A 17,026-nucleotide genomic window follows, 5' to 3' on the forward strand; every position below is an offset into this window, starting at 1 on the left:
TGAACTGTGACAACCTTGGCACCATGGCCACTCCCCGGGGGAGCCTGTTCCAGGGTCCAAACCACACTCTCCCTTGAAGAACCTTTTCCTAATGCCCAGCCTGAATTTCCCCTGGCACAGCATCATTCCATTTCCTTCTGTCCTGTCGCTGGTCACCAGACAGAGGAGATCAGCACCTCCCCCTCCACAGCCCCCTGTGAGGAAGATCTAGATTGCCATGAGGGCACCCTTCAGCCTTCGCTTCTCCAAGCTGAACAAGCCAAGTGACCACAGCCGCTCCTCAAGCCTTGCCCTTGAGGCCTTTCACCAGCTTGGTCACTCTCCTCTGGACATACTCTAGTAGTTTGATGTTCTTCTTACATTGAGGCGCGTGTGGTGTAGAGGGGGACAATCACCTCCCTCAACCGACCAGCTGTGCTGTGCCTGATGCACCCCAGGACACGGTAGGCCCTTTTGGCTGCCAGGGCACACTGTTGACTCGTATTCAGCTTGCCATCGACCCAAAGCCCCAGGTCTCCCAACGGGGGTTGGACTAGATGACCTTTAAAGCTCTCTTCCAACCAAAACTATTCTATGACTCTATGATCTTATTGTCTAATACAAACCTCAGTTCATGCAGTGCCAACCGATACATGTGGCTGGGCAAACCTGAGATCTCTGAAGAGCACAGGTGTCAAAACAAAATAAACACACTTGATAACCTGAGACACGGGCGCTGCATTGGCCGTACCTCCGAGCCCCGGCGCGTCCACAGAAATTCTAGCACAAGGCATTCGGTTACTTGGCAGCGGGTGACCGTACGACCAGAATCTGGCCGTTCGGGTGGGGGCGGCAGCTTCCCGCTCTTCTCCCGCCGCCGCCAGCGGCCGGGTGGCACAGCGCGGCGGCGGCGGCGGCGGCGGCGGCGGCGGCGGCGGCGGCGGCGGCGGCGGCGGCGGCGGGGCCCGCCCCGCCTCCCGCCCGCGTAGCTCCTCCCGGCGGGGGGCGGTGGCGGCGGTGCCGGCCCGGGCTCCTTATGGCCCCGCCTCCGCCTTGGCTGCGCTGCCGGCCGGCCGGTGCTGCTCCGCACGCGGAGCCGCCGCCATGAGGTGTCACTACGACGTGCTGGGGGTGAAGCGCGACGCCACCGAGGAGGATCTGAAGCGGGCGTACCGCCGGCTGGCGCTGCGCTGGCACCCGGGTACGGTCGCGACGCCCGCCCCCCGCGGGCCCAGCCCGGCCGCAGGCCTGAGGAGGGTACCCGGCCTGCCTCGGCCTCACCGGGCCCCGCGGGACCCCGTCTGCAACGGTGGGGGGGTGGAGTGGGGGAGGCGCCTTTTCCTCGCGGGCGGCTGCCGTCGGTGCTCCGCCATGGTGCCGACTGGGTCGCGCCGGGTCTGTCGCGGGGGCCTGCGGGGAGCGGGGCCGGGAGGCAGCGCGCGGGCAGCGTGCCGGGGCTTGCGGCAGCGCCCGCGGCTTGGCGGGCCCGCCTCTGATGCTGAAGCAGTTGTGGTGGGTGCTGCCGTCGTGTCTCGAAGCGTTTACAATTTCATTAAATCGTCCTGTAGATAAAAACCTAGAGAACGCGGAGGAGGCAGCGGAGCAGTTCAAGTTAATCCAGGCCGCGTACGACGTTCTCAGTGACCCCCAGGAAAGAGCCTGGTGAGTAGTGTTCATCTGGTAGCGGCCTGGAGGAGACTTTTAATTTTGTCTCAGCCAGGACTCTGAATTTGCCTCTCGCTGGGCCTTGCTGCAAGCCAGCACGGGCCTCTGTGGCAGGAGCAGCCACTTTGCTTCAGGCTTTGAGAGGGCTGGGAGCCACGCAACGTGCAGCCTCCTGGAGAGGTACAGCTGCGCACCCACACCCTCCTCCTGTTTTGGAGGTGGTGTGGGCTGTGCGCTGAGGGGTGCTTTGGGGAGGCGCCGGCGTTGGCCTCTGTTCCTTCCTCCCGGAGCAGGAGGCAGCTTGCAGGTGTAGCATAGCGGGGAAGAGCCAATGCCACAGAGCACATGGCAGGTGTTTAGTATGCTGTTGGTTGGCTGCAGATGTTAAGCCTTAATAACATACATTTGTTGAAACATAGAAATATGGTGTTTGTCTAACAGTCCTCATCTGGAATATGCACACACATCTCTTTTTAAGAGATTGCTACTTTAAATGTCTTGTGTAGCTTGTTTTTCAAATGGGCTGAAGCATCTACCAGATTATGCAGCCAAAACCACCTGTACTAAAATTTGTCCTTCTTGAAAGGAGAGTACCATTTTTCAGTTTTTATCTACTAATGTATGATTTGAGTTTTTGTGTGTGTGTTTTAAGTATTTGGTGATTTAAATAATGTCCTACCTATTTCTGAAAGGTCATTGAAGCATCTTGCTGAAATGTGTTTGCTAGCCGCCCATTAAGAAATGCTGATACAGATATTGCAGATAAAGTAGTAGTAAGTAAACTAAAGGTCAAGAGAGAATATTTACTGAGCCTTTTTTTCTCTCTCTGAATTCTTTGTATACAAGAGACAAATTCCAGACACTGAGCTAAGCTATACATTGAGCTGATACGTGTACTGATACAGCTAACCAGCGCTGAGGAGTGTTCTGTGTCTATACATCCTTGATACTGTGAATTTTTGCTAGGTATGATAATCACAGGGAGGCTCTGCTGAAAGGAGGAGTTGATGGAGACTATCAAGATGATAGTTTAGATCTGCTGCACTACTTCACTGTTAGCTGTTACTCTGGATATGGAGATGATGAAAAGGTAACAAATTAATTAATCTTTAGTGAATCAATTTAAATTTTATGGAAAGTGTTGGCATTTACTTCATGTTGAAAAGCTATGTGTGGAATTTTTGAGCATAGGTAGTAATAATGCTTACACAAATATTTCTAAGACAAAACATGCTGGATGCTTAGGGAAGCTTTAATTCCCGCTTATTGTCCAACAGTTACTTAGTCATGAGTTCCAACTATACCATTCAGCTACAGAGTGTGTGTATATTGTTTATTTACATTATGTAGTGAAGCATTCCAATGCTTTGTAGTAGTGTCTGTTTATTTAGAAATATCTCTAACAAGCTAGAATGCTTCAAACTAAAACAAAAACCAATATAACAACAGTGCTTGGAGAAGGTGTGCTTCCTCTAATTGAATTCCCTGTTGGATTTTAAGACATTTGACTTAAGCTCCAGGTGATTAGAAAAACCTCTGCCAGAGAAAATCCTTATCTGTCTTTGTGTCAATATGCTAGGAGTGAGTTAGTAATGTCTCAATTTAAAAAGAGAGAGGATACTTAGTAGTGAATTTTGTATTTGGAACTTCCTCAAAACTTGATCCTGTGTAACCAAAAACTTATCAACATCTCCAGCATGCTGAAACTTTTTTTTTGTTTAGATTTTAATACAGATGCGTGATGTGTGAGAGAGATGGAGACTACATGAAGGAGATGGAAATAAAAGGAATGTGAGAGGATGGGAACTTTGTTAAACAGAAGGGTCCTACTATCTAGAGCAAGTGCTTACAAGGCCTTTACCCTGATTTTGAGTTGCTGTTGCAGAATTGTGATACTTCTCTAAAACACACTACTGTAGCTTAGCATTTGTACATCTATTATTGAGCCATGCAAAATCAGTCAGATTTTTTTTTTAAATTTATTTCAGGGATTCTTTGCAGTCTATCGACAAGTTTTTGAAAAGATTGCAAAAGAAGAAATGGAATATATGACCCAGGAAGATATTGAAGAATTCCCTACGTTTGGATATTCCCAAAGTGACTATGATACGGTAAGAGCAAGTGTAAATCTGAACTGAAAGTAACACAGTTGAGTCATAGAATCGTTAAGGTTGGAAAAGACCTTTAAGATTATCAAGTCCAACTGTCTGTCCTTTGTCCCACGCTGAAATCAAAGGAAAGGCTCCTGCTGATCTCTGAGGTGAATACAAAACCATGCACCTGCTGTCTTTACTACTGTATACCATTACTGAAAAGGAAGTGCTTGTGTTCTGATTCATAATATTTAGGTGAATTAAAATTGGTATTTCCTGTTGGACTATATTATTAGCCAGGCTTTTAGGGTAAGTTGTCAGACAAACACTTCACAGGGCTAACCATCAATTATGCCAATGAAACTTAAGTGCAAAGTCTCTAAAACAAATGAGCAGATGTTTTCTTTGCTTCCTGATGAGAATAGTTTACCAGTGTTTTAATGCAATGTACATTACAGAAAGGGATATTGACATAATTTTTTTTAAGCAAGATGGACTTTCTTGCCTCATTTGGGAAAACTGCATAGCACTTACTGCATAATACAACCTTTAGAAAATGGGAGGTGTGGTGGTTGACCTGCAGTATGAGCTCCCACTATGATACTCTTGTCATCTACAATTACTCTGTAGTAAGATTGCATTTCCAAAATGTTGCATGCTTTCCTTGAGGAAGCAAGAAAGGAAAATGTGTGGGGGACACTTAAATTCTTGTCATCTGGTTTGCCAACTATTTCTTATATTCTATCAGATTTACAATTTTTTTAAGGTTACCAGTATTCCTGTAGTGAAATTAAATAGTAAAGTAATAGCACTTTACCCAGTGAATAACTGCACAGCATCAGTGTATTCAAATGTTTCTCCTAGTCTGCTACTTCTCCCTTCATTTTTAGTAAAAATGTAGTGTATGACTAATTATTTATTAAATTTAAATTGATACATACCTTAAAAAATTAGTAAGTTCAGTGGTACAAAACTTGGCTGGAGTTGGAAACAAAGTTATAAATCAAACTAAGAAGTGTCAGAATGGGTGTTGGAATGTCAGGTAAATTACAGGATGGCTTAACAAATGCAAATCTTTCCCAGGGAGAGGCTATTTAATGCCTCTGAAACTGCTAAAATCTGTCTTTTAATGGAGTTATCTTGAAACATCTTTTGAAAACTGCTTATTTAGAGGCCATGGCATAGGTATGATTATAGACCAAAAATAGCTTTTATGCTGTCAATTAATAACTGCAAAAATGGCTGGAATTCTAGCACTAGCATGCTTTGGCATCTGCCTTATTCATGCTGTTCTGGAAGTAGAATGCTCACTTTTTTTTTATTACAGGGAATTCATAGGGATATTTTATGGGAAATAGTTTCAGTTAAATGGGAAAGTAGTCATCCCCGTTATCTTTTATTCAGACAGAGATTACAGTGTTAGAGGATTCCAGCATTACAGTGCCCACTTCTCTACTCAGTGGGAGTATTGTGGGAAAAGAAAAAGTTTTAGAAGGGAGCTACAAAAATTCTACAGAGGCTTCAAAATTTGTGCTGTGAATGCTCTCTGGTTCAGTCTACTGAGTTAATTTGCAAGAAGCTTGAGAGGCAGCTTGATCAATGCTAGGCAGCCAGGGAAGATTTTCTTAAGTCTGTGAATTCACAAGACTTCATGGGAAAACAAGACTGGTAGGCCAATTAGATGCAGAAACAAAAGCAGTCATCTCCAAGTATGAGTAGTAGGCAAAACAAAATCCACCTGGGAGTTCAGCAAGAGCTGCTATACAGCTCTGTACGTACTCTCTGTACTTCTGGAGAGTGTCAGAGATGTGCTTGTATTTATTTCAGGTAGTTTCTGACTAGGAGGGAAGTCTTAGCCCATACAGCTGGTGAAGGGGAAGATGATCTCTGTCATCAGTTGGTGGCTGCGCACCCTTTTGTGCAGAAGATACCCCCTTCTAAAGCAGAAATCTGAGACAGGGAGACTAATCTCACTCAGATTATTGGATTAAATATGAATATTTAATTTAATTAAATATTATTATTTAAAATTTTATTTTATTTAAATAATATTTATTTAGAGCTGGGTTTTTGTGATAGCAGAGAAAAAACTGTAGTGATTTACCTGGCAGAGGCCACAGCCATAAACCTTTGTATGTGGATAGGCCATTAGAAATTAGCGTTGAGGTGTTGATAGTTGTAGTCCATATGAATACCAATAGCAGAAGGAGGAGAGGAGGAGATACTAGAAGAAGAGATAATAAACAGTTGGGTTAAATACTTCTATGAGGCATACCAAAATATAAACAGTAGTGCATGTAGGAGTAAGTAGTAAAAAGGCATCCATCACAGATGGACTGATGCACTTCACTCATAAGAGAGAAGCAGCAATATGTTTATTGATATAAACCAGCGATTTAACAAAGTTTTATAGCAAATGCGGCAGTGGTTTAACAAGATTTGATGGCAAGGTACACTTGACTGTTTACTGTATAGAGAACACGGTAGGTCAGACTTGTCGGGGAGACCCTTTGATTGAGTCATGAGGTTCAGAGAGGACCCCCTTGCTTTCTAAAGTCAGAGGAGTCTAGGTGTGTCTGGATCCAATCCTAGTCCCAGACTTGGTCAATGATTTATGTCTAAGGGATTATATGCATACAATCAATCTAACATATAATCTTAGTGAAGTTTATGAAGTTTAGCAAGCTATTAGTCACTCACAGAGGATTTGTTGCAGCAAGGAATCTCGCAGTATTGAGAAGTAAGGAGTCTCTGCAGCATGTGTAAGCTTGCAAGGCATCCCTACTCAAGGGGAGAAACTGTCAAGCAGCCCACTGCTGTGCAGGAGAGCTCAAACGGCTCTTGGTCTGCTCACAATTTATGGGGGGTAAGGTGATTGACTATGAGTCATATTTGCATACCGATCACAGGTTTTAGTTTCTTTGAAACTTGTCCTGAGTCGTATGTTGACCAGCACTGTCAGCACATTGCTCAAATTAGTCTGTGGCTATTGTGTTATTACCTGTCTCCTGAATCCACTTTGAGCTGGATGCAGCCATCATGACCAGATGCATCCATTGCAACCACCACGGGTGGTTATGGCTTGAGCAGGGTTATGCAAGATAAAGGTCAGGTTGGGGCAGGTCAGGGGGAGCATGCTTGTCACAGCAGCTTAGTGGGGCAAGTAATGTAAGAAGGGAGTTTAGACATACCATCTTTCCTGAATATATAATATTCCTGAAAATGCAGAAGGTTATATTTGGAGAGAAATAGAAACCAAAACAAAAATTAATTATTATGCCATTTTATTAATCCAGCATTTGCTCATTAATAGTCAAAGGAAGGACAATAAGGAAAGATCATCTACTGTTTCTTTTCATGTGAGAACTAGAGGACATTGTTTTAACCTGCAGTCGTATAATTTGCTAACAAAACAGAAGTTAGTGCATCTTCACATAGCCCCTTGTTAAACTGTGCAAGTCATGTGCTATTGTATCTGCCAACAATTTACATGGGTTAATAAAAGAAATATTAAACAAATTCATGAAAGAAAAATCCATCAAGGGCTATTAATTTCTGACTTGATTGGGAAGCAGGGAAGAAATAGTATTATGTACATGTGTTTGTTTTATTGCTCTTTTTGTGCTGGTCACACTGGGTGCTGTTAGAAATGTACGGCTGACCTTTGGTGTAATTTGGTATGATGGTTCTTGGGCAATACGTGCATATGCCTTCTTGCAGACAGCATATCTGATGCTGATTGTGCTTTTTGGTTTGACAGGAAAAGTACAGCACAGCGAAGTAATGGGGCACTAGTGTCAGGATGATCTAGTCCTGCAAGGGGATATTTTTTTAGAAGTTGCAGTTTGGAGTAGTTTAGACTAGGTTTTTGATTTTGCATGGTTTGAAACTTTTTAGGATGATATTAGACATTTCTCTAAACCATCATGTGATTTATTTATACTCTGAGGGAAGACTGTGACCTGTATAGAAGACAGAAAACTGCTACAAAAGTCCTGAATTATTTGGTATGGGTTTTGTGTGTGTGTGTCCCAAAGAAGTGACTTGTTTAAATTATTTTTTATTACAGGTAGTCCACCCTTTCTATGCATATTGGCAGAGTTTCTGTACTCAGAAAAACTTTGCTTGGAAAGAAGAATATGATACACGACAAGCTTCAAACCGCTGGGAGAAACGAGCTATGGAAAAAGAGAACAAGAAAACGAGAGATAAAGCAAGGAAAGAGAGGAATGAAATGGTCCGCCAGCTAGTAGCCTTTATTCGTAAAAGGGATAAAAGAGTACAGGCTCACAGAAAACTTGTAGAAGAACAAAATGCAGAAAAAACTAGGAAAGCAGAGGAATTTCGGAGGCAGCAGAAGCTCAAACAAGCCAAGTATGTAAATGTGGAACAAATCTTTTCTTTTAAACTTGGAGAAGCTATCCATGAGGGGACTGTATAAAGCTGGGTTCTAATAGTAGCTCTACCTACTCTTTTAAACATCCTTGAAAATTTTATATATTAGTTTTGGTCTCAAGTCTGAGCTTTTTAAAACTTGAGTGTCTCTGCATTGTACTGACACGTAGAGGTCTAAGATAACCAGGGGATAGTTATCTGTGTGTTGCAGATAACTGCCTGTAGTCGCACAGAATCCAGTGTGCTTTTACTTATCTGGGCAAGTAAGATCTAATAGTTATCATCGTTCCCTTAAAGAAAAAAGAGTGTATGTTTTAGAATGAGGGAGAACAGGACTGTGACAACCTGGACTTAAAGCAGCATCTGCCTTAGAACTGTACCTGCTAAAAAGAAAGTGGGAAAAATGAACTTAGTTTTGGTTTTGCTTTTAACTCTTCAGAAAGGACCCTTTCATTGGACTAAATGCTTTTTTTTTTTTTGGATGCTTTTTTTTTTCCCCCAAAATTAAGTAGAAGGAAGAGGTGATCTCCAAAGTGGAGTGTAAGCACAATTTATTCTTCCAACTAGAAGAGCTTTTGCCTGCAAATGGGAGGAAGAAGCTTAAATTCCTAATAAGCATGCACTTGGAAAATAATTGCATATTGATTGAAATTATACAATAATAATTCAAATATATGGAATATTTTATGTAAATTTCCCCCCAACTCCAAGGGAGAATGAAGCAGAGTTATGCATTTACTGAGAAATGGCTTTGTAATTCTGAGTCCGGGAGCCAGCTGGATCAAAGTTCATCTGTGCTGTGGTTCACTGATTGATAACTTGGACTACACTTAAATTTGGAAAACTGAGCTGGTACATTCCCATAGCGCAGAGTCAAGGAGTAATGTGCTTCTGGTTTTTGTGGTCTTGTACTGTTCGTGGGTTTGGATCTTGCAGCAGATAAAAGCTGCTCAACTGCTTTAAGAATTGAGCTGACTTTCTTGCTGTCAGCTTGTTATTGACCATGCTGCATAGTATTTCCTGCCTGAAATTCAAGCAGGACCCACCTACGTTAATACCTCTTAACTTGCAACATAGATGTGCCCATTGACATCACAAATTAACTGCTCAGATTTCCAGGCCCTACAGACAATTGTTTGCTCCATCAAAATATGTTCAGGACTTTCCTCCTAAAATACCAGAGAAGAACAAGTTATCATTTAAATAATACTGTTTCTGTAATTTGCACCTCATGGACACAATGTAGAAGTTACTGTATTACTCTACTTAAAGGCTTGCTGAGCAGTATAAAGAGCAGAGCTGGATAGCTATGTCAGATCTGGAAAGAGAGTTGCAAGAGATGGAGGCACAATATGAAAAGGAATTTGGAGATGGATCGGGTGATGAAGATGAGTTAGAAGAACAGGAGACAAAAGGCATCGAAGGTATGGGTGTAGGGGGTGATCTATATTGAGTTGTTGTAGCCTGACTCGTTGCACTTAAAGCCCCAAGTTCACAGTTCTGACTGTAGTGCAACTCCCTGCCTCCAGCTGAGGTGTGCCAGGCTAGAGTCTGGCCCTCCCTGGTGTTTTCCATTTTCCATGAGAAGACATCAAGCTATAGCTGTTAATTTATGCTAATGTATGATTTGGTGAGATGGTCTTTATCTGTCTGTGTGTCAGTAATGCTAAAGGAGTTGAATGTCAGTGCTGTGACTATTTGCTGGGGCTTTAAGAGCAGCTTACTCAATCATTCATCTGACTTTGTCTCTCTGATCCCCACTGATCTCTTCAGACAAACTGAATGATGAGACTGAAGATGCTGAATTTGTTGATGGTCTGTACTGCCCTGCTTGTGACAAATTGTTAAAAACTGAGAAAGCGTAAGTGCTTGTGGTTGGGGATTTGGGGGTGAGGGTGTTGGGTTTTAACTGTTTTCAAAATGCATTTTAAAGACTTTAACTTCACATAATGGTCAGTGTCACATTTCCAGTAGAGACATTGTCAGAGCAGAATTTTCCATACTTATTAGTGATGAATGATGGGCCTGTTATTAACATACATGTAAATATAACAATGTCTGCTCAGAGCTACTTGCAGTAGTGATCTGTTTGTCTTCACAGTGTGAAGAATCACGAAAAATCAAAGAAGCATCGAGAGATGGTAGCACTGTTACGACAGCAACTGGAAGAAGAAGAAGGGAAATTTCCTGTGTCTTTGGATGATGCAAATGGAATACATACCAAAGAGGAGGAAGAAGCAGAAGACATGCCCAAGCAGAAGTACTTTAAATTGGTTTTAATTTTATCGTGACTAATGATTTAGTAAGTCCTGGAAGCCCTCAAGAGGGAGCTTCTGATGATTTATAGTTGTGTTGGAACTCACAGTATTGTGCAATTTAAAATATTTCTTAGCATCAGAGTTCCAGTAAAATGCGTGCATTATTATAGGATTCAAATGTTGTAGAGTAATAGCCTCATATTTTCTCTGCTCCTTAAAGATACATGTTAAGGAAAAGTAGTAATTGTTATATTTTGAACAGGAGAACTTGTACAGGGCCAGTGTCTATTGACTTGGTACTTTTTTGGTACTTTTTGTCAGTTGGATGCTGGCATACATAGAAAATGAGTGTGCATAAAATCAGAATGGATGAAGTAAGTTGCACAACTTCATTTTTTGAATGGCCAAAACATAATACCAGCTATCTCACTAGTATCTTCAAGTTCAGTCTGAGCAGACTAAGTGTTTTTCTAAATGCAATGAGTAGCTATGGGGAACTGTTTTCATTTCAGGCATGAGTAATTTTCTATTTGTGGCTACTGTCTCCCTAATACTGTGTTATAAGGATAAGCAAAAATATAACTTCATACGTTTTTAGAACTTGTGCTTGTTTTGGTTTTTTTCTTGAAAAGAGGTAATTTTAAATTTTTATCTTTACAGACTCTCAAAGAAGCAGAGAAGGAGGCAAAAAACAATGATGGTATGTAGTCATATAAAGATACTCAGGGAACCTTACAACCCAGTTTTGTTACCTCTTAACATTCTTTTTGTTCTGAAAAGTAAGAGAGAACTTGAAATCCTACAGAACTTGAACACTGTTTTCAGATATCTTTAATTGTTCTTTGACTGCAAAATATTTTTAATTACACTTATTATGGTCATATTTTATGATAATAATCTCATAGTCCTCACTTTGTTCTGTTTGTGCAGATCCTAATAAATGTGGTGCTGGCTCTAAAAATGCTACAGTCTGAAGTGTAAGGAAAACAGATGGAAACAGGCAGATAGGGATAACGCAAGGAATTGATCAGAAAGACCAGAAACGGCCTTTAGTGCATTAGCAGCTCGATTGTTTGGTGGTCATTTTCTGCTTTGGTTGGTAGAGTTGGTATAATGTACTGTTTGTTGATCTCTAACCTGGGATGGGGGTGGGGTGGGAGGGAAGTAATACATTATTGGCATCCTACTGACACTGTAGGTGTTTGGACACATCCATTCCACCTTTTAGTTGAATTGCAAACATGAGTTCCACCAACATGTCATACACCAGGATCTGAGTCTCTGCATGGTATGACATATTTGTGCTGGCAGCAGCAGTGTGAAATTCAAGAACTGCAAGCTGTTTCAGGCTTGAGTGGCAGGAGTGCCACAGTGAGAAAACTCTTCTGTCTGTCTTCCTCAAGCTTGATCCTTTTCAAGTCTTACCTCTTCTTTGCTTCCTACCTCAATCCTAGCCTTGTCCCAGTAAGCTATCTGTACCAGGTCTTGTCTCTTCCACCCTTTCCCAGGATGGTCTTCTGTCCTCCCACAACCTAATCCCTCTAGTCTCCTATTATGTCTTCACCTTCTCTGCCCTCTCCCACACCATCATTATCTCTCATCCTCAAGAAACTTCCCCGAGACTTTGAAGCAACTGGATTTTTCTTGCTTCTCTTTTGGCTGATATTGCATAGTCCAAGTCAATATTGACTTGGCCTCCTTGTTTCCATGCAGGCCATCTGGCTCCTGTTCAACTCTTGCCTCCTCAGTTTGAAATCAGAAGGTGTCATTCTGACTGCGTATGTTGCATATAAGGCACTGTGTCTCTTTTCCATCAGTTTGGTCACGAGGTCTTCTGCAGCCCTGACAGTAGGTAGCATGCTACCTAGTGTAGCCTGAGCTGGAATCTTCTGTAGAGAGATTCTTCTGGAAACATAATCTCCATCCTCTACCAAGCTTTATGGAGTGCAGAGAATTGCTATGATTTTCATTTTCTTTTCCTGGAGGTAGATGGATTAGCCAAGTTTTTTCAGGTAGCTGAGACTGCAAAAGATACTAGAGGTGCTAGAGTTGCATTAATGTAGCGTTAGGACAAATTTGTTATCCTGCTTTTGGGAGCTGAGTTTTGCTTCAGACATGCTCAGGGGTTGATCTTTTGCCAAACTGCATTTATTGAGTCTACTCTGTCTTCTTGTATGTGGAAAAGACTCACAGTGTTTCTGATGTTAGGGAGGGAAAATACAGTGTGTCTGTCTAGTTTCAGTCAGCTCAGTTATTCTGGCTCAAGTGTCCTAATGCAGATGTCTGGCACAGAAAACTTCAGTCTAAATAATTAACGTTTTGCAAAGTTAAAAGCAAAGCCACTATCTTATGTGAAATAGTAGCCAGAACAGAATGAGCCCTGTGTATGATTAAAAATTACCTTCATTCTCCTCTTCTGTAGTTCTAGAGGCTGTTTTATTGCTGTTTCTTCCCTTCATCACAGGTGGCCTCATCTTTCAAAACAGGAGAACTAAGGTTTTACCCATTACAATCTCACTGAAAACACATAGTAAAATTAAGAGGGTTTGTGGCTTTCTGTTCTCTCCACCCACCTGTGTTTGAGGTAAAAGAGTATAATACTTCTCATGGTTTAGCCCCAGCAAGCAACTGAGCACCACACAGCCACTTGCTCTCTCCCCCCCGGTGGGATGGGGGAGAGAATTGGAAGGGTAAAAGTGAGAAAACTCCTGGGCTGAGATAAAGACAGTTTAATAGGGAAAGCAAAAGCCACAAAACAAGGAATTCATTCATCACGTCCCACTGGCAGGCCGGTGTTCAGCCATCTCCAGGGAAGCAGGGCTCCATCACACATAACGGTTACTTGGGAAGAAAAACACCATCACTCTGAACGTCCCCCCCGCCGCCTTCTTCTTCCCCCAGCTTTACATGCTGAGCATGACGCCATATGGTATGGAATATCTCTTTGGCCAGTTGGGATCAGCTGTCCCAGCTGTGTCACCTCCCAGCTTCTTGTGTACCCCCAGCCTGCTTGCTGGAGGGGTGGTGTGAGAAGCAGAAAAGGCCTTGACTCTGTGTAAGCACTGCTCAGCAGTAGCAAAAACATCCCTGTACCATCAACACTGTTTTCAGCAAAATCTAAAACATAGACCCATGCCAGCTACTATGAAGAAAATTAACTCTATTCCAGCCAAAACCAGTACAAAACTATAAACATAATCACTAATGAACTTTAAAATAGTTAACTTGCATTTCTTCTGTTTGGACAGACTTACGAGGACTCCTTTGATAAAAGTGGTGATGAAGAAACAGTTGAACAAAAGGAGGTGCCTGGCATAGACAAGGACCGTGGCTCAGCAGAGGAACTAATAAATGACGGCCAAAGATGTCCTGTGTCAGAGGATACAAGTGCCACAGAAGTTGCTGGACAAGTGAATGAAGCAAAAAGTGAAGCAAAAAGGTGTGCTGGCTTGCAGTATTGCAGTCACTGTGTCATGTTTGATACTGTCAGACAAGTCTAGATTTATTCACCAATGTGGAGTGGGGGCTACTCCACTAAATCTGAGTTGAATAAATATGATACTAAACAAAGAGTGTTAGGATCTAGTTTGGAAATGGTGTTTGATTACAGATCGCTGCTGCATCACTTACCAGTAGCTGATTCATGACCTAGATGAATCTTGAGATCAACAATTATCATATAAATTAAGTGATTTTTATTTTTTTTTGCTGGAGGCACTTGCATTATGTTGTGTGAAGGAAGAACAAGGGAAGGCAGTGGAGGCATTGATTGAAAACCAATTAAGAAGCTCTTAAACGTTGAATGTTCTTGTGCACTGATCTTGGTTTCTCTTGTCTATCAGCAGTACTAAGCCAAAAGGGAAAAAAGCCAAGGATGCAAAAAAGCCTGCTAAGACATCTTCAGAGCACCCAACAATGGTATGTCATATTACTTACACTATTTAAAAGCTGGTGGTCATATTACTACAAACAAGGTTGGTTGATTGATGACCTCCAGTCCACAAATTCTGTTTTAGTTTTTTGCTTTTTTAATAATACAGGTGTTTATATCCCTGTGATTTTATTAGAAGCTATGAGACTGGAACATCAGCTCTTGTCCTCGCAGAGAAGAGCAGGACTAAATTTCAGTTCTAAGAGTTGCTAAAGCTCTGTATCCCAGGCAGTTCAAACCAAATGAATTAAACAATTGAAGACAGAGCTGCTGTCATCAAGCAGGTGACAGGCAGCACCATTTGCATCTTTCCAAATGTTGATGCTTCTCAAAAAGAGCAAAATCTTGTAATAACTACAGCTAAGACCTACTAAATTAACTAAATCTCAGAGCCGGAGGTACCATGTCTATAGTCAGGTGAGATCAAAAGTATTCTTTATCTTGAACTAGACTTGCAAGGCTTCTATTCTTGTATTTGGTTCTACTTTGTACTCTTCAAAATGTCAAGAAGTTACACTTGTGATTTTTTTTTTTTTAATGTATATATTTAATTGTTAAGCAGTAATGGAACACCTGTGATAGAAACAAACAGCTTATTCACATTTTATTGTCTAAAAGAAACTGCATACAGCACACTGGTGTATTATATTTGTTCCCTATTCCACATGAATGTGAAGCATTTTGGTTTTTTTCCTCATTGTAGAATGAAATTCCCATCCACTGTGTAACCTGCAACTGTGTGTTTCCATCCCGAAATAAACTGTTTGAACACCTAAAAGCCACGGGACATGCAAAAGCAACAGAAGCACCAGCTGTAAATGGAGCTGTAAACACCAGAAACAAAAAAGAGAAACGTAAAAACAGATAGAACTTTGTTACAATGACAGTCATCGTACATGAAAACTCCCAAAACTGAAAGGTACACATTGTCTGTGTTCAGAGTTAAACAGAAGAGGCAAGTCCTAAATGTGGGAAGAGAAAAAAAATGCAACAAAAGGAATATTATCTTGTGAAGGAACCTGTGCTTTCTTTTGGTGTATTACCCTTTCTTTAACGACTGGATTTGACTTACCCTCTCAGCAGCTTTCACATTGTGAGTGGGGAAATAGTAATTCAAAGCTACTCACCTTGCATTCCTGTAAAGACTTGCATGGATAAAGCACCCATGCAGAGGCAGTAATAAGTTATTTTAACACTTGTGTTGCTGCTTTTCTTTTGAGAGGGCTTAGCTCGGGGTGAGCATAGCCAATAGACGGGCCTGTGCTGCTTTGGTCATCTGTCATCAAAGGTGAAACATCACCAAGACATGGAAGAACACAGGCTTTTCTTCTGCCATACCCAAGGGCTGTTTCAAATTACTTGATTATGTTAAGCAGCAGATAGAAGGGAAAGAGTAAGATGACAAAGCTGGTTAATCAGTGTGGACAATTCCTGTGGGTTTTGTACATCTACCTCCATGCCAGGTGTTGGGGGAAGAAAAAAAGTCCAGTTGGAAGAACCTTGCTGTAGTAAGTGAAGGGAGAAATAAATGAGTGACACAAATTAATTTGTTCTGATTTCTAATGAAAAACAATGTGGGCCTTGGCAACCTCTATTTAAATGCATAATCTACCTGTTCATGAGTAGCACCTTAAAAAAAAAAAAAAAGGTGGGCTAGCAAATGTGATTTTGGAGCAGAAGTGGATTTTATACAGGAATTGTCAGTGCAGCTGGAGGAGGCAGTGCCCAGCAAGGGCTGTAGTACGTTGTTCAGGAAACCCCTAAAGTGAAATGTTCCAGAAGCACTGATCTTGCATTAACTAACTTCCTCTCAAGTTTCAGCTTCTCACACAAAATGGCAGAATACTCTCCTGCCCCCACAAGTTGACATGCTATTTTTACTGCATCAAGGAATTACTCAGATGTTAAAATGTTGCTGACTGTCCACAACACTGTTACTTCCTTCAATTTCTAACCAAAAAAACTGAAACTAAAACATTTTAAAAAGTGATTATGTAAGAAAGAAGTGTGGCATCTTACTTCACTGGGCAGAGTTTGCATCTTTGCTAAACAACTGCTGGGTGTGCTGTGCAATCCCAAAAGTGGCAGGAGGAAAAGCAAAGCATATTTTAGAGAGGATGATGACTGGATTAGAGCCCCCTGATAAAAATAATTATTGTAATTAGCAACTTTTCAACTTTGTTCATTTTTTTCATGCTCTAATTACAGTGTATCATTGTAGTAAGGGTAGACAGTTATTAACTGTTTGAAACTTCTAGTTATGTTCTGCTCAGGGTGGTTCTTAGCCAGAGATTGACTATGCTTATGTAAGTGAAATCTCACAAGCTGAACCCTGCAGTATTACTTCTTGATTTAATTTTTTTTCTTATTTAAATAAAACCAAATACTTTATCATTTGTGTGTTTTACAAATGCTTGTAGGTAATGGGTATAAATGGCAAGGTTTTGGGGGCCGGGGCAGCAACAGGGATGATCAGCAGTGTAAGGCAGCTGCGGACTACCCCTGCACGGGTCCCAGCCAGCTCTGCAGCCCGCACACCAACATGCAGCCATGTGGGAGCCTGTGGTGCTTGTGTGAAAAGGTATTTAAGAACTGGCAGTAAAGGCTGTGGTACAAAGGAACGCGGTTGGGGCAGCAGGAGGCACTCCATGACAGCTCCAGTACCGCCTCAAGGGGTGGGTGCCACGTGCATGCCACAAAGTCCA

General features: G+C 41.9%; 1 protein-coding gene across 1 annotated transcript; it reads left to right on the forward strand.

Moving 5' to 3' along the window:
- Positions 1-1,083: 1,083 nt before the first annotated feature.
- On the forward strand, positions 1,084-15,239 carry DNAJC21 (DnaJ heat shock protein family (Hsp40) member C21; the record flags this gene model as incomplete). Its single annotated transcript, XM_082012981.1, has 12 exons — positions 1,084-1,180; positions 1,548-1,641; positions 2,611-2,734; positions 3,633-3,755; positions 7,807-8,111; positions 9,405-9,556; positions 9,906-9,993; positions 10,234-10,392; positions 11,051-11,090; positions 13,639-13,829; positions 14,233-14,308; positions 15,025-15,239. The coding sequence occupies 12 exons, from the start codon at positions 1,084-1,086 to the stop codon at positions 15,187-15,189; spliced, it is 1,614 nt and encodes a 537-aa protein (XP_081869107.1). The 3' UTR covers positions 15,190-15,239.
- Between the last annotated feature and the right edge of the window lie 1,787 nt (positions 15,240-17,026).

Source organism: Phaethon aethereus (assembly GCF_964289735.1).
Source record: "Phaethon aethereus genome assembly, chromosome: Z".
In the NCBI taxonomy this organism is placed as follows: domain Eukaryota; kingdom Metazoa; phylum Chordata; class Aves; order Phaethontiformes; family Phaethontidae; genus Phaethon; species Phaethon aethereus.